This window comes from Apteryx mantelli, chromosome Z (genome assembly GCF_036417845.1).
Source record: "Apteryx mantelli isolate bAptMan1 chromosome Z, bAptMan1.hap1, whole genome shotgun sequence".
In the NCBI taxonomy this organism is placed as follows: Eukaryota; Metazoa; Chordata; class Aves; order Apterygiformes; family Apterygidae; genus Apteryx; species Apteryx mantelli.
Window position 1 is genome coordinate 75,027,249 of NC_090020.1, and position 18,014 is coordinate 75,045,262.

Consider the following 18,014-nt stretch of genomic DNA (forward strand, 5'->3'; position numbering starts at 1 on the left):
TTTTTATTTGTTTTCAAGCGTAGAGGGAAATCTCTTACTGTCTTTCATTCTTCACAGGGTTACACATCCTTCTGGAATGATTGCATCTCCTCAGGACTGCGTGGCTGTATGTTAATTGAATTGGCATTGCGAGGGCGTCTTCAGCTAGAGGCTTGTGGAATGAGGCGCAAAAGTCTATTAACGAGAAAGGTAAGCGGAGAAAAATGGTCACATTCACTTTTGTGTCATGCTCCAGGCAATACAGTAACTTACAAGTAGTTGTAAGGAAAAGACTTTTCTTTTTATGGGGATAAGGATTCTGAGTAGTGACTTAAGTTAGATGCACAGTGTTACTGCCTAAAATGTTTAAACTGTGAGCTAAAGCGCCTTGTAAATCTTCTGTGTTTGCTCTCTGCTCCCGTTCTTTCTCTTGACCTGTGCCTGTTGCTGTTGGGATCATTGCACAAGTGGTTGGCAGAGGCTCTGGCCAGGGTGCGGTGGCAGCAGTTGCTGCTGTGAGCCAGTAGCACCAGTTGTGACCTGCTGGAGGAACTGGCTGTTGCAGCGTGGATGAGCTGCGGGCTGGGGCTGAAAGGAAAGGCTAACTGACAGCGTGCCAGATGTCTCCTGCAAGCCACCAGCTGAACAGCCCTGGTGTACCCAGGGGCACAGTCACAGCTCCGCAGCGTGCGGGAAGGAAGTAATCCTTGTACATTGGGCCCCAGAGAACACGAGCCTGTGTCTAGTTTAAGCATGTGACTGGAGTGTTAAATTTGGTGTACTCACCTAACTTCAAGATGGGTGTATTTTTAAGATTCTTTATGGAATTAGGCTGAAGATTTGAGGCTTTAATTTGTTACTTCTGCAGCTGGATTTTTCCTTAGTATAAAATATGCAACATCACACTGTTTGGAGAATCTTTACTTCATCAGCGTTAGTGGATACTTCTAAAATAGGTTTATTGAAAACATGGTCAAATATTGCCTATTTACCACAAATAAATTTACTTCCATGGCAGACTTCCCTGTCAATATTACCTTTTGCTAAATTTTTTAAAGGAAAGCTTGAAAATTCTCCAACCCACTCCCAGCTTCCTTCACTTCTGAAGAATTGAACCTCTGTTCGGACAAACAGCTCCTACTTCTTTTAGTTTCATTTGAGTAATTCAGCTTTGATTAGTTTGCACAGAATTTTTTCCTCCAAAGCTTTTGGCTCCTTAGGCATTCAGGAATGTTCTTCAGCAGTTATTTTCTTTCTACCCAAACCTTGTCAGATCTGTCTAACTGAAATTTTTACTGTGCTTTTTTAATAAAATGGAAAAATAACTTGTGCATATCTTCAATAAAGAATAAAGCCAAATTATTGTCTTGCATTTTTTAATTTTATCACTTTTTTGGTGTTTTTTTTGTTTGGTTTTGGGTTTGGTTTTTTTTTTGTGGTTTGTTTAAAGAGTTAAAAGCTACCCAGTATTAAATGCTTTGTTCTTTCTGCTGTTAAGACAATCCTGAGTTTTCTTTTTACAGGCAGAAGGATTCTGTGAAAAAGACTTAATATGAAATTCAAATTAAGATTGATTTCTGCTTAAGGAATTGTCTGCAAATAAAATCCCGAACTACTGATACATACAACGTGTCTTTCCCCCATCTTCCCCCAACCCTTCAATTGAGAAATCATTCTCAGGGATAACTTTCACTGTGAAGTCTTGCATTGTTTAACACCAAATTTCAGTTGTCTTTTTTTTTTTTTTTTTTTGCTTGCTAGATTTCAGTGTCTCAATTATCAAATGTCCCCTCCCCTTTTTGTAGGAACTTGCAGGCATTGCTCACCTTGCCCTCAGCTTTCTCTTTGAGTTAAATATTGTGCTCAGTGAGTGTAATGAGCTGTTTAGTATCCAGGGTTAAGTGAGGTGGGAGCTTCAGAAGCAATATCGTTTTATATAGCTTCTGCCTCTCAAGCTAAGCCACCTTTTCTCCCCTCCTCACCCTTCCTGAGACCTGGTGGGAAGGTAGAAGCTCCTTAAAGCAGCAGTTGTTGCTCAGAATCACGTCTTCAAGCCACAGTCTATAAGAAGCAGTATAGGCTTCAGTCACTTTAATCTGTGTTGCAGCTGAGAAGGGTAGTACTGTCTTTCTCCAGTCTTCTGTCTTTGCAAGAGGCTTACCTATTTTTGGAGTCTTTTGGGTTGTTACTAGTTTGTGCAGCCTTGTAGCAGTAGATCAGGTAAGTGCTCTGCCTGACAGCTGACTTCTGAAAACTGGTGACTTTTGTGATCAGTTTAGTTTTCACTTGAATCGCTTTCTTAATATTGTCATGAGGTGGTACACAAGTGAGACTGCTGGCACAAGGGGCAAGGTGAGAACAAGAAGAGTGGACTGCCTCTTTGGGGAGAAGTTCAGATTTCTAGCCAGTTACAGCAACCATCTAACTGGCCTTAGTCACACAGCTGACTTAGGATTGCCAGGTACAATGATTTCCATTTCAAGCCTTGAATCAGACAGATGTTACCAATTATTTGTTGCAGTTTCTAAGGCATAGCTTCAGAAGTGATGAAGACACGTTAAATCCATGCTTGAATATCATAGAATGCAAATGAGATAATCAGAAACGGGCAGAGGTGGTGGTGGTGAACTTTGCTGAAACTTCTAAAATGTCAACACGGTGTGGTTTATGTTGCAACATCCTTGTAAACTTTTCCTGAGAATGGGTAATCATTGTAGCATTCTGGAGTTCTACCTACTGGTATCGCTTCTGGAAACAAGTGAAAGTTGAGATTTCTGTATAAATAAAGTAATTTTTAAGACTAGCGGTTGTTGAAGATAGAAAATGGTACTTTATTCTGCCCTACAATCAGAGAAACAATAGAGTTATCAAAAAAAAAAAACAAACCAATAAATCCTTGGTGGGTTAACTTTGGTATTTTGTAGCTGGTGATTCTGAGCGATTCAAGCGTGAGTTAATTTTTGTATTATTAAAGCTAAACAACAGAGAGCTTGCTTAAATAGAAATCAACGCAAGAGGTGCTTCATCATTAGCCTCACTTAATTGCAAAACTGCATGGTAGAAAATGCAAATTAAATATTCTGTATAGTTGAAATGTCCTCAGCAATTGGATACAAGGCAAATCTAGCACATTATAGATCACTGAAAATTTGGAATAAGTACAGGGTTTTTGCAGTAGGGCTAAGGACTGTCATCTTTGAAGAATCAGGTTCTTAGCTGCTTTCTCTACCTTAGCTCATCTATTAAAAAAAGAAAAAAATTATCCACCGTTGTGGATACTTGGTCTTCTGTGATGATTCAATTTGTAAGATCCTCAACTCACTTAACACAAGAAGGGCAAGGAAAATATGACTTCTCATGTGAAAACTCTGGAGAGAAATAATCAAGAAGCGCTGGTCAATAAATCCTCCTTCAGGACCAAGCAGAGCTGTGAGCGTAGGAGAGGGGTGTCTGGGCCTCCCCTGTTGCCTCTCTCCATGGAAGTGTGTACTGGGAGAGGGAGGGGAAGAGAAATACCGTGGAAGTGTAATCCAAATTAGTTTGAGGGAAAGCATAAGTTGAATGGAAGAGTATGTTCCTTACAGCTCTTTCCTCTGAACACCTGTGTGTTTAGGCTCATACTGTCATGCTGGCTTGTTTTCAAACCAGCTGCTAAAACCTCCTTTCCAGTGATAGGAAAAATATCTTGAAGAACCCCAAACAGGCAAGGAAAGCTGCTTTCTAAACTTATTTTTTTTAAACCTGTTATTTCAAAAATGCCCTGAAGTCTAGGTTAGATCTCTTCAAAGTGAGTTTTTTTTATAAAACAGGTCTATAAAATGATTTCACATCTTATCTCTTAAAGTTAGATGGTGAATAATAGATTAGTAACTGCAGCAGAGTGAAGATACCCACAGTGACTAAGGTTTACTGTGAAATTAATTAATCATATGGGACAATTCAAAGATGCTAAAATACACTTGTCTGCCAGAATGTCAGTTTTAAAAAGAAGGGAAGATTAAATTTTTTGGGGTGTTTTCAGGTTAAAGGAGGATCTGAAAGTAAGGGTACTGATAGAGCTGAATCTAGAAGCTTAAAAATCCAACCGGAAGTAGGCTCCTGTATAATTAAAGAGGAGAAACTTCAAAAAATTCAGAATCTTGATATAAAACCTGAGGATATGTAATATTCTTTTATGCAGTTAATAGAGGTTTTGAGTGCAGCCATGCTGCAAGCTTATAAATCAGAAAGACAAAAATATAGAGATAATATATTAATAAAGAAATATAAGTTGTTGTGTGTTGAATTTCAAATAGGGATTGTCTGAATTAGAAAGTAATTGTGTTTTTAAAACCAAATATCAGAGTTTTATGGTTGGAGTGATCTCCAGCTCCCAGAAATGTGGATCTGGACTGTATCATAACAGACTATCTAATCTTATTGCAGTAACAGAAAATCAGGTTTATCTGGTCTCTCCCTGGCAGTTATCTATCTTAAAATTCTCCACTGAATGCAATTCATTGACCTCCCTGGGTGTTTAATTGGCCTTATGAAGTTCTTGATAATATACATCCTGCATCTTCTGTATTTCCAAAATAAGCTGATATCTTGTATTTTTTCCCAGCTAGACACCCTAAGCTACTCATTAATATCCTCTGTGTAAAAATCTTACATATTTTATTTTTAAAACTAAACAAACCTACTTCTTTTTAACCTGTCATTGTGGACTGCTTGATTCTTGCTGGTTTTACTAAAATCTTAGTTTCTATGCTTTTATATATGCCATTTGAGTTGGACATAGTATTGATCTGTTATTCAGAAAGAATTCTCTCATACAATATTACTGTTTATACAACTTAGAGAAATGTATCTCTTTACCAAAAGACTTTGCTTTTGTTGATTCATTTAGTTCATAGTCTATTACTTTAACTACTAGATCTTTTTCCTGTCATCTTGAACTGTGTACTTGTTATCACTTGTTTTATGTTTGTCCTCTATTTTCTCATCCTAACGATACGACTTTGCATTTCTTTTTGGTTTCATCTCATGGACTTTAGACATGTCTCCAGTTTAGATTAACCGTGCCGTTAAGAAGCTGTCGTACGCTACAGGTCATTTCAATTTTGTGTCATCTGTGGACTCCTTAAGTGTGTATTTTATTGCACTATTGTTAGTATTAAGAATTATTAGGATTACAGAACAGATGTAAACTTGAAACATATTCCAACAGGACACGTAATGCTTTTCCAGGCTGGCAGTATATACCTTTTCAACTACTTGGGAGATGTATTTAATTTAAGATCTTTCACCTGCTGCTTCTCCCTTATGTATTGAATTGTTTTGATGTGATTGAGTTCAGTTGTCCATTATCTTTATTTACAAGTTAGCAATGTACAGGTAAAAGTACTTCAATTGCAAGATTTAATCATTATTTTCATGGTTAACTTTGAAACTGTAGAAATTATTCTCCTAAAGAAGAAAGTGTTTTGTTTTTTTTTTTTTAATTAAAACATATTGCCTTCTGCTTGTTAAACCAGTAGGTTTTAGTTTGGTGCTGTTGTCCTTCTAACCAGAAGAAAGCAGTATTTGTACATGGTTTATATAACTACTTATATTGGTAAACAAACAGTTATTCAAATTCTTAGTTCTTATTATATTACTGAGAATAATGTTTTTCCCTATGCTTTCTCTGAAAGAAAGAATTCAATTAAATCATTTTAGTAGTTATTTAATAACAAACTTAAACATCCATCGTATACAAAACATTTATGTAAATAAGAAAAATAAATAACATTTATTAAAACATAAATATTTTGCCTAATACATGCGTTTTATCTGTTAGTGAATGGAATGTAGTGTTGCTGGTCAGTGTGTTCTTCAGAGCTGTAAAAGTCATAGCTGTTTTCTTGAACTTATTTTTATCCATAGATCTACAGAAGGAGAAAACCAGTTTTCCTACTTTTTCGGTTTTAATTGATTTCTCAACTTCATGTGACCTAGTTGTTTAACTGCAGTATTTCAATAAATTGACTTGAAGCTGTAGAATAGATGACTGCCATCAGAAAGCAATTTAACACTGTAGTATACTCTCTTTTAAGGGGTAGGTGAGGAACACGGCCAGGTTAGTGGATTATCTTTCTTAAAAAATTAGGTGTTAAGCATGCATTAGTACTACAATTTTAGTTGATTAAGTGGATTATAGGTAGCTGAAGACTAAAGGTAGCTTTTTGCAACTAAAATCTTAAATATTTTTTCTAACAACTAGATATATTTAAAACTTATGCATTCCTAAAGGAGAATTTTTAAATTCTCCTTGGTTTTGGTAACAGGTAGATTTTTTCTAGTCTTTAATGCTTGATGTTTACAGTATATGAATTAAATCAAAATACTGACTGCATTTTATTCTGTCTCAGGTGATTTGTAAGTCAGATGCTCCTACAGGAGACGTTCTACTTGATGAAGCTCTGAAACACATAAAAGAGACCCAGCCTCCTGAAACAGTACAAAATTGGATTGAACTGCTTAGTGGTAAGACTTGGACATAATGCATTTGCTTTTTGTGTGTGTGTGTGTGGTTTGTTTTTTTTTTTTTTTTTCCTCCCAATAAAACTAATTATCTGGCATCACTAGAGAGTATACCGGAAGATGTGGGGGGAGACAGTATGCAAAACAGTTAATTAGTCTGTCCTCTAGAGTAGTCTCTTGTTGATTGTTGCCTTTAATCAAATAGAAGTAACCATCGCTTTTGACTTAACTTGGTTATGGAAAGGATCTAGATGGAAGTGTCGGAGAACATCTCAACTCTGTGAAGGAGGCATCTTCAGCTGGACCTGAAGTAAACCAGGCCTGTACCCTGGAGATGCGGCTACCTTTATCTGTAATTGCAAAGGAGGGTTAGTGGAAGTTTGGAGTATAGCTATACGTCTTCAGTATTCAGATTCTTTGATAAGAGAAGGAGATAAGGAACTCACTGTTCTGATATAAAATTGAAGGTGAAAATTTGGCTATTTAATCATAAAGAGGAAAGGGTCAATATACTTTTTTCCTCTGTTTTTCCATTAACTATTTGGCAAAATGTAACAAATAGTTTCAAATCAATGTTCAAACCAAAGGCTTCAAGGTGAGTACTTTGCATGCAGTTGTTGCTAATAAATGCTAATAAATTGTTGCCAAAAAGATGAAAAGTCAATTAGACTTCATCTTTATCATTGTAGTTAACATTTTCCATATACTTCCGCAACAGTTGTATTCTCAGGATGCGTAAGTTAAACTGAAAAGAACAACGACCATCTTTTAATGTGTAGTGCTTTTATTGTTTTTCTGTAGCCAAAATTCATTACTAAGGTTTGTCTGTGTTTTACAAAATGCACAAAATACAGCTTTCCTGGAGTAGATCAGAGCTGTTGTGCAGACAGTGCAGGAAAACCCCTCCACTATTTTGTCAACAACATGACTTTGGTAGGTGAGAGGTAATAAGCCTTGAAGTTGTCTGTCTAAATTTATTTGTTATGTATGTAACAACCCAAGAGTTTCAAATACCAACAAAATTCCTCCTGCTTTCACTGCCATCCTGTTTTGATTGTGTTCCTCCCATTCTCTCTGTGCCCCTGGAACCAGCCTTCCTGCTGCTTCAGTTCATACTTCATGCCCTGGCCATCACTCGCCTCTTCCTCCCCGACGGTGTGTCGGGCAGAGGGGCAGAGCGCGGAGAGAAGGGAAAGGGGGGGAAGAAAGCGGCCCTTGTCGGCAGAGGGCACGGCTGCACGGCCCTATAGCCCAGAGTGCTCTTGCGCAGATCCACTACAGGTTTACAGTTTGCAAAAAACAATCCCTTTTTCCTACCTCAGACACATAATTTGTGCTGACATTTCACCTTTCTCTCAGTGTGGAGCACATCGAGTTAGTGCTGATTCAAAAAAAGGTCAGCTAATGAATGAGCAGAACTGTAGGTCTTCCTTGAGGCCTGATCCTGCTAAGCTTTGCCTCTGGGAAGATATTTACTGCTAGTGCTGTAGCTGAGACTTGGATCAGTCCTCTTTTCTTATACATGGGTGTATAGTTCTTGGATGGGGTTAGGGATCTTTGCATTTCCCATGGCTTAGAAAGCTGCCCTTTGAAGAAAAACATTTTGGTGTTTTGTCTTGGGTTTTTTTTGATGGACTGCACTGAAAAATTATTTAGAATCTTAGTTAGGAGCCTGATCCTGGAAGATAGCTACTCCATCTGTAACTGTCAGCAATGCAAAGATACTGCTTAAAATTACAGTGTATGCAAGGAAATATTTGCATAGACTTTTAAGGCTACATTTGCCAGGCTGATTTTTTTTTTTTTTTTTTTACAAGCTGGAAATACTGAAATTCAGGTCAGAATGTCAGGTCTTTCTGTAAATGTAACAAACATCTGTTTGTATTTCTACAAGTGTGTTCCTGTGTAATTGGGGGGATTGGTCACAAGGTGTCACCACACTACAAATTTTTATTAGCGTATAGAAACATCCTAACAAATTAAAACAAACATCTAGGAAATAATCTCTGCCCTATGAAGTCTACTTTTATTACATTTCACTTCTTAGATTCATTCTAAAAAGTTTCGTTCGTGGTCAGTGTGGGGAATCACATTCAACACGGTGTGGGTCATACAGGAACTTGTATAGTTCAGTAGGCAAAATGGGCCTGGGTGGGTTCACAGAATCTTTGCCTTTCACTATGCAGTTGGTGACACCTCATTTACTTACTTAACTTGACTTTTACTTATATATGTTGGATATCAACTTCCATCACAATGGGAGAAATCTTAAACTCATTGTGAGTTCTTTTTTATTATTATTGTGCGTATACCAATGAATTTTCAAAAACTTTCCAAGTTCTAAACAAAATGCTATAGAAATTCTCAGAGAACTTATGGAAAAAGCTATCTGCATCAGAAATATTTAATGTTATCTCTTCTCTTGCGTCTTAAAATGTAAGTTCTTTTATATCAGATGTAGTTTTAATATTTATGTTAAGTACTCAGGCTGGACCTAAAATTTTAGCTTGCTATGCAAACTTTTAAATGAAGGTAGACTTGTCAAAGTGCTTAACAACTTTTGCTTTATCAGTAGCTGTTGCTATATTACTTGGTGCTTTTTAAATTCCCTCCTCTACACACACACATGCCCAGTTCTGCTGCCTTAACAAAAAACAGAAATAATTTCTGTAGAAACATTAAAGCCCCCACCCCCCATAACACATCATTATTTCATCTTGGGGGAGAGGGGGCAGGAAGGGAGAGAAGAATGTAAACCTGAAGAAGTAGAAAAAAGAGAAGGCCATGTAGGGCAGGTGTGCATTAGCTTGTCTTTGTAGCTGAAAAAATGGCAATGACACTCTTTCCAGTCCCTGAAGCAATAAAGGCTGGAAAGAGGCAAAGGGACAAGCTTGGAGGAAATTCTTTGATTTTTATTAAAAAAACCTCTTTCTTCATGACTGTGTTTTTTTTCCTTCAGTACAAGAGTGCATATTTGTCATATTCTTAATCAGGACATGGCTTTGCTAGCATTTCATCCAAAATTTACATGTACACTGAAGCTCCTCAGAGAGACTCTGATGGTCTCACTGTTTGTGCATATATATCTGGGAAGGTCGGAGATCAGAGAAATGCTGACACGAGCACAGCATCTTGTTTTCAGCTATATGAATTTGACAGCTCATTCTGCACCGGGGCGGGGGGGGGGGGGGGGAGTTAATAGTACAGATTAAACTTTGCCTGACTGTTGGCTTTTTTTGTTTGCTTTTTTAGGTGAAACGTGGAACCCATTAAAGTTGCACTACCAATTACGGAATGTCCGTGAACGATTAGCTAAAAATCTAGTGGAAAAAGGTGTACTGACAACAGAGAAACAGAACTTCCTTCTTTTTGACATGACTACGCACCCCCTCACCAACAACAATATCAAACAACGCCTCATCAAGAAGGTTCAAGAAGCAGTTCTTGACAAATGGGTGAATGACCCTCACCGCATGGACAAGCGCTTGCTGGCACTCGTTTATTTAGCCCATGCTTCAGATGTTCTGGAGAACGCTTTTGCCCCCCTTTTGGATGAGCAGTATGATTTAGCCACAAAGAGAGTGCGACAGCTCCTGGATTTAGACCCTGAGGTTGAATGTATGAAAGCCAACACGAATGAGGTTCTGTGGGCTGTTGTAGCAGCTTTCACAAAATAACTGCAATCAGACTGAAGTGTTCTCTCTTCTTTCATGTAAACCAGTTGTTTCTCTTCTATTGACTATTCATGTTTTCTGTAATTTGTACCTTCTCACATGATGAATCAGCTCTTATTTCATGGGAATTATAAGTGGTGTATTCCCTCCTTCTCTATGTATCTGTATGCAGGATTCTGCTGGTACAAGAGACCTTCCTGTTTAAAAGCAACAGAAAAAGGTTTTACTGCCATATTGGCACTTCATTTCTATTAAATTTAAGCTATCTGAAATACTTGGTTTAATCTATTTTTCATCTTTTTGTTATTGCAGTGGTTTAACTTGGGAAGCACCTCAAGGAGGAAATGTGCATGCAGTGGGATCACTAGTCTTAGCTGACACAGGTGTGTGCATGCATCAATAGTTCTGCAGTACAATTCATAACAGATCAGAAAAGGGCCTTTTTAAAATCACCAAAGCTCCATATTGAAGTATCTGTCGGGACACTTTATAGACAGACATCATTTCAATTATACTTAACAAAATTACTTTAAAAGCAGAAATGCCATTAAGCAGCTTTGTCAACAGTTCTTGTTAAATGCCCTGTGAATTTCACTTTACATGTAAATCTCCTGTGTACTTATGCTTTCATTAGAACTATAACTGAGTCATAAGGCTAGTGTAGAAAGGTCCAATTGTTTCATAAAACAATTTTGGGATGGGATACATTCCATTATATTGTATATAGAGTTCAAAATGTATATTAACAATCTCCCCCATCTTAGTATTTTGCAAGATTTGCTTAGTTGTACACCTGGTGCCCCCTTACTTGCTGTCAGTCATCGCCATTTGGTGAAAGGAAAGGCCTCTTATAAAGAGCATGTACGTGAGAGCTGTTTGGTTCCAGTGTCTGCAGAGTTTACCATGCAGGTATTCTCAGTCTATGCATTGCCTTTGATAATTAGTGTATGGAAAGAGACCACTTTCTATCACTGTTTGTAATTTTCTTTTCTCCTGTATGGAAGAGGCTTGTGACCAGTACAACTCTTGAGTGCAGTTTTTAATTTTGTTTGTACACAATGTTTGTCTCTTAAATGTCATAATCTGTTTTACACTTTAAAAATAAAAAGTCAGTCCTAGCCGGTGTTGCATGTAAATGGTTAGCAAGTAATGACTGCAGTTCAGATGATTAAGATTTCTGTAATGGGACGCTCTACTATATTTTAATTTTTTATATACAATTATGCTGATTAGCACACTATTGTAAAAAATATATATATATAAAAAAACTTTGGCTTTTTAAAATTTATTGCCTCTTTACCACTGCTTGTTATTATCTCCCATTTGTTTCACAGTGTAAATATTACGCATTGAACAAATTAACCATTGATTTATCTATTTTTTTCCTCATAACAGCGCAGATTTATAGCGGGGCTTACAGGTGTTTAGAAACTTTTTTGGTTACTATTCAAAGCAAGAATACTAGATGGTGTATAACTGTAGAATTGAAATTTAAGGGATCCCCTAATCTGTATACTAGCTTTTTACCTACAGTAAATAAACTATGATCTTGAAAGTGCCTGAAACAGAGCAAGCATGTCATTTTTATTTTGTGTTGCTAATTAGAAAGGTTTTATTGCTTAACTGAAAGCTTTAGTTAATATCCTTCTTATTAGAAAGGGAGAGTTTATATTAAGTAGATCAAACTGACCTAATCGGTGGTGTCACTCAGATCTGCAGGATTCATGACTGAGAGAGACCGAGTTAGCTTAAGCGTATGCGGCTGTGCCTGCCATGGGTAGACCTCTTTCATCTTCAGCACAGCTCTACAGCCTCGTCTGTGACTGGACTTCCAATTTTGCACTTCATTTTAAAACATTTAGATGCCTAAGTAGTTGACTTTAAAATACAACTTAAATTCATCATACCTCTATAACCTTTTTTTTAATAAACGGTTTTAAAATATGGTCCTTAACATTTAATGCCACATCATTCTTTCAGTTCTTAAATGCTGTTTCTTTAGAAAAATGAAATTAAAGGTATATTGCAAAGTATTTCAAACTGGTTTACAAACAAAAAGTTAAACAGTGTTTTCTCAGTTGTAAGATGCTGTGTTTAAAACTTTGAGGAGCTTGGGCATGAACTTTGGACATTTCTTCTAAACTTTTTCAAAATGTGATTGCTTTAAGCGTGGGGGGAAAATGAAAGCCTCTGTGTTGCTCTTATATTTGACAGTCTACAGAATACTTTTTATACTTGATAGTATATGTTAACTGGTTGCTTTTATTGTCTGTCTCTCTCCTGTGTTGTGTTTTTTTTCCTTTTCTATAGCTCTTTGAGAGGAGAGAAAAGTAATTAATTGGAAAAGTTAGAAAAGGGTAGGATATTCAGGAGCAAATTGAGAGCATAAATGTTAAAACAGCTTTGAAAATCTAAACTACTTGAAACATGCTTCAAATTGACAGTATCTTTTCACAATCCCTTTTCTGTCCCCTCATCTTCCTTTTGCGAGTCTTTTTCATGCTCCTGCTGGTTTCCTGTTAGGTTGTGAGGAACAGTGGGGTTTTGTCCCCTTTGCAACTAATGCGGTAAGAAAACCTCCCCTCTTTTTACCCTCTCCAGTAAGAGTTTTTAAATTATTTCATGTACAAGACAAGAGGCCTACAGTGTTCACTGTCACCTTAATTTTGCTTAAAGGCAGAACCTCTGACTGCAATAGGGAGAGTTTGCATTAAGTGGATCCCCGAACCTCTCTGACAGGTTCGGTGCAAGCCACAACAGGTTTGCAAAGGGAGACAGTATCTTCTGTTGGCTGCCTGATACAAACCGGAGGCAGGGGGACAGGTAGCTTTGGAGATCTCAAGTCTTGGGTTGTGCTTTTAAGAAAAGCAAAGCCCCTAAGTCTTAACAGTGAAGGTAAATTTGCTACACTATAAGGGATGATTTAGCAAACGTCCTCGCCTTCATTACTGTTTGTTACTATAATAGAGGAAATTTCAAAAGGTTTAATATAGTACACTGCTTTGTTCTGCTGAGATTACAGTACCCTTCTTCCCATTACCTACCACCGCAGCTCACAGAGGCCTGGTTTTGAGGCAGTTCTGGATGCTCCGAGTCTTCAGCCAGCTCTCACTGGCTGCTTAGAGTGAAGGTTGCTATCCATAACCTGAACTCAAACCAGTGTCTCAAGGAAAAATAGATACTGTTCAGGGGCTCATTTTTTTAAAACAAAATTTCCACTTATGTCAAAAATGGGATTTAAAAGATAAATCCAGAAGCTGGTATACTTTTTTTTTTTTTTGGTAAATTATACAGTCCTTGAGATTTATATCCTCCTCTCCTGTGTTTGTAGAGATGACATTACAGTGCTCCTACCTGAGATGTTAGTGAAAACTGTGTGCAATGCATGATGCTTTTGAGATCTGCATATGCTTCCAGGTGAAAATGGCATAAATTGGCTATAAAGGACTGGTAACTGAGTGCTCATGTGTTCATGCCCATTTCTCCTACAAAGTGAAGATATGTATTAACTAATGTGTTCTCTGTGAACTGGACTGAATCTGTAATGAAACAAAATAAAGCACCCTTTCACGTTATAAGCTGCAAATGGTTAGTGTGTATCACATGCATGTAATATCTAAAGGATTCATCTGTTAAGTGATTTCCAAGTATTTTTCCTAAGGTTCTGGCCTACACCGGCTTGGGGAACAGAACTTAAAGAATTCCATCAAGCCTTATTTCTGCCTACATTGGCTTCAAGCAGTTTAACTAGTCAAAGTGTGTTACATCCTAGTTTCCCCTATTATGTCCATCTGTCTTTCTATATGGAAGGGTGTTTCCAGATTCAGAGGAGTACAGACTTCTTCCAAAAGGAGAAACTTATTTATTCTGTGGAAATGCTAATGTTTACAACAGTTAAATTACTCAGGAAATCAGATGTTTTCAAGTACTGTGTGTCAAGTATAAAAGTGTGCTTTCAGGTATGTGTAGGAGGGGAGGCTCTTTGGATGGGGAAGAAGCACTAGATCAGAGCTACTGCCCAAGTTCATCTCTGAATAAGGTGTGGAGTTCCCTCCTTTGGGGTCTTGTTTTCTTGCGCCTACAAAGCAGCAACACTAAGCACTGTGAAAAGTCAAGGAAAATAAATGCCTTCTGACTGAGCAGAAAGAGCTTCTCTAGAAATGGTGAGAAGAAAAGCTGGCTCCTAAGCAGAAAGGATAGGGAAGGAAATGATGATGAGTAGTAATAGCCTTTGGCTTTTTTCCCCTACCTTTCTGCACCTCCAAACAATTCATTGTTTCTTTTTTTCCTCTTGACTTTGGCCCTGGTCTTCCCAGTTTCTTCTCTTTTCCCTATTTCACGTCTTGGTGATTTCCTCTTTCATGCTCGTGAACATCTGTACTGTCTTAGATATTTCCACTCTTGCTTCTTTGTTACTAACCTTTTCCTTCCTTCACTTCTACAGTCACTCAAGCTCTACTCAGCTACCCTCTTTTCAGGTTGCTTTCCCCTCTGTTCTCTGACTCCCTGCTGATGCTTCGAGGAACCAACCCTTCTTCAACAAATAGTTTTGTCAATACCAAAAACTGAAGTCTGATATCCTGCAGATTTTGGCTTTGTGGTTGATTGACTTAAAGGAATCTGCTTTCTAATCAAGAACTTCACAGCATCTGGCTTTCTGCTATGGCTTATAACACACAGTTTGTTAAGATGAACAGGAACTGATACTAATTTACCTTGAAACTGCTGTCTGCATGCTTCAAAAGCTAAGCTGTTATCCATGCAGCAGGGTGGACATACAGATGAGGATAATGATTTTGCCAATAGTCTCATGTCCCTGCATCAGTGCTCTAAGAACTTGCTCTCTCCTACTGGAATTTTTTCTATAGCGAGGGCATATATACAAGATTAATTTTCCTTCTGGGTTCTCTTAAAAAAGGGTTGAGCTTGTGCTGCAGCTCTGAAGGGCATCTGTCTACTTGGCCGAAACTTGGAAAGTTTCTTCAGTTTAGTTAAAAGAGAAGTGGGAAAAGAAAGAGGCACGGATATACTTATAATGTGATCACATAAACCCTGTTTTCCTGGCAAAACAGACTAAAACGTTCTGCTTTTTCATTTTTGCTTTCTTGTCTCCCAATACATCACTCAGTTCCTTCCCATCTGGTGTCTACTTGGATAGGCTTTGCCATCATCTAATGCATTAGTTTGTCAGGATTTATGGTGTGTTGCCATTCTCTACCCCTTCCTTTTATACATTTCTTCAAGTCTGGGTTTTTTTTCCCTTTTCTCTGGGATTGATCTTGAAGGCAAATGTTACAAGAAGGCTTTGGTTTGCTGTGAAGTGCCATGCAACAGGACTTGTGTTCTCCAGCTGGCTGATAACTGTCCCATGAAATGTGTTGGAGGACCTCTCTAGAATGAATCCACCCTCTGGGAAGTTTTCTTGGGGCAGTTACCTTGTGGCTTTGTTTCAGATGCTGAACATGTTCCACACGGCAGCACAAAGCAGAGTTACGAACGTTAGCCAGGTCCATAAAACGACAGAGAGTCTTAACAGGCCTTTCTTTGTTTTCTGCCTGTGCAAATGAAACCAAATCATGTTACAACCAGCTTTTAAAATTCTGCTATGACTCTTCAAGCTCCTGAGGACCTCAGTTGCTTCTGAAGATAAGATTGAGCTAGGTCATGAAAGTTTTGCAACACTAAATAGAGCAACGCCTACATGCCATTAAAAATCTCAGGCCTTGTATTCAGAGGACTTGCAGAAGAAAATTAACAAAACCAGGTCATCTCTCCAAGCGACAATCTCACAGTAACCCACCTCAGCTGTGTCAATTAGCAGAGCCCTTGGTGGAGAACTCACACTGATGTCTGAACAAAAAGTGGTCCAAGAGGGTTTCGTCTCCTGGAAAGGTCTGAGATTCCTGATGCAGTTAATGTTATGCAATACTCTTCTGACATTTCAGAAAGATCTTGTACGGATATGTGTTTTATTACTCTTTTTTCCCCTTGGGAAAGTGGAGTTGGCAGTGGGCCAGAGGGTAGGAAGACTTGCTACTCTTCAGGTGGTGTGGGTGCTGCTCTCTGTCCAGGCAGGCTCTGCACCTAAATAGCGCTGTGGTGGAGCTGAACGTCCTTCCCTGGAAATTTCTCTCCCAGTAAACCTGCCCTGCGTGTGCCAGGGACACCTGTGGGGTAGCAAAGACTCTCTGAGCATGGCAGCAGCAACCGGAGAGCTGTTCATATGAAGGTCTCCCTGCTCCCACCCCTGCAATCAAGGCACTGCACATGTGTCTGGGTCCATGTTCATGCCTGTGTGGGCAGTCAACTCTTCACAAAGGTTTCAGTCAGCCAGGAAAACACCACGTGATGGGGGTGGACGGTTGTACTTAAAACAGGGGAGTGCCTGTGACCTTCCATAACCAGGAATGTGTACAAATAAAACAGGCCTGAAATAAAATGGAACTGTACACACATTTGGAATAACAACTGAGGTCTGTTTTGTTGGGTGTGCTGCAAACAGGAAATGGAGCTGAATTCACTGAATTAATAAATTGCTTTCTGCAAGTATGTTGCCAGATGTTAGGCACTAGCTATTGATAGCTTCCCTCTGAGATCCAGCTCAAGATTTACACACATTTTAATATACGTAAATCTGAGACATCTGGCCAAAGACATACAGAATCTCTTTTGCACAAGCAGCACTGACATGCGGAGGAATTTGTAAACAGCATTTATAGATATGTATTTAAACTCACTTCTTGCGTTTTGCTTTAAGAGGAAGCAAAGTCTACTTTTGATCATACTAAAATATCCTTTTTTTTTTCCTTCTTCTGTAGAGAATGGAAGGGACATGCTGCCAACATCACATATGGCTGACAGTCAACACAAGGGTTAAGGATTTGTGAGCCATGAACAGCAGAAATGTCTGGCACATTTTCATTTACTCTGCGCAGTGAAGGAGGGAAGCAACCATTATTTGAGCCATAACTGAAGTGCATCTTCAGAAGACAATTGCTTAAAGGATACTAGAGTTATGAGCAGGTTAGTGACTATCCTGCTCTTAGCATGTCTTTCAGGTTATGTTCATCAGCTGCACAGAAAGAGTTCAGAAACACAGAAGTTTGCACTGTGGGGTTACAGTAATGAGTGGGGTTTGAGTCTGGTGCTCAGCCCTTTTGTCGCACAGACAGATGAGTCCCAGCTCCCTCAATATCTGTCTCCCTAAGCTACTCAGAGCTTGCAGATTTGCCTCTGGAAGATTTCAGATGTGCAGCCAACTGTCAAGGCTGTCCTTGAAGCTCCTTTTCTTCCAGGCTTGTCTCCTCTCCAAAAGCTGGGAGGCCCATGCCTGTAGGCCTAAATGTGGCTTCCTGCACTCAGCGCTGGAGACTTGGAGGGACCGCAAGAAAACTGCACCTATGCTGTTTCCAAATGAGGCAGCCCATAGTGCATACAAGGGGGCTGTCAACAAACACGGGAGACAACCAAGTGACAGAAAACATGCAAAAGGCTGAAGGACTCTTCTTTGCCTCAGCCTTCCCAGGAAAGCCTGCTCCCCGACCGCTGCGTGTCCCCCGATAATTTGGGATGGAGAGGGGTAGCCAGCAGAGGGAAAGCACCACATGGGGACTACTCAGAGAAGCTGAAGTTTCAGGCAAAATACCAAACATGAGACATGTAGGACAATTACATAGCATCAACACCAAATTAACCCTATGCAGGTAAAGCTACCAAAGTACGAAACAAAAGAAGTGAAAGGTTCCCAATCTCTTCTTAGCCTCACATCAGTGTCTTATAAATGGAAGTATCAAGGCACATAGTGGTGCAGCATGAACTTTTATTCCCTGTGGGGATCTCTCTTTACCAGTCTGTCTT

At 38.8% G+C, this 18,014-nt stretch overlaps 1 protein-coding gene across 1 annotated transcript in view; it reads left to right on the forward strand.

Moving 5' to 3' along the window:
- The window catches only part of GOLPH3 (golgi phosphoprotein 3), a 38,154-nt gene extending 24,419 nt beyond the window's left edge, over nt 1-13,735 (forward strand). Inside the window, exons 2-4 of the mRNA XM_067315503.1 lie at nt 58-189; nt 6,372-6,486; nt 9,736-13,735. Of these exons, the coding sequence (XP_067171604.1) occupies nt 58-189; nt 6,372-6,486; nt 9,736-10,160 (672 nt within the window). The 3' untranslated portion in view covers nt 10,161-13,735. The remainder of the gene's footprint in view (nt 1-57; nt 190-6,371; nt 6,487-9,735) is intronic.
- The last annotated feature ends 4,279 nt before the right edge of the window (nt 13,736-18,014 follow it).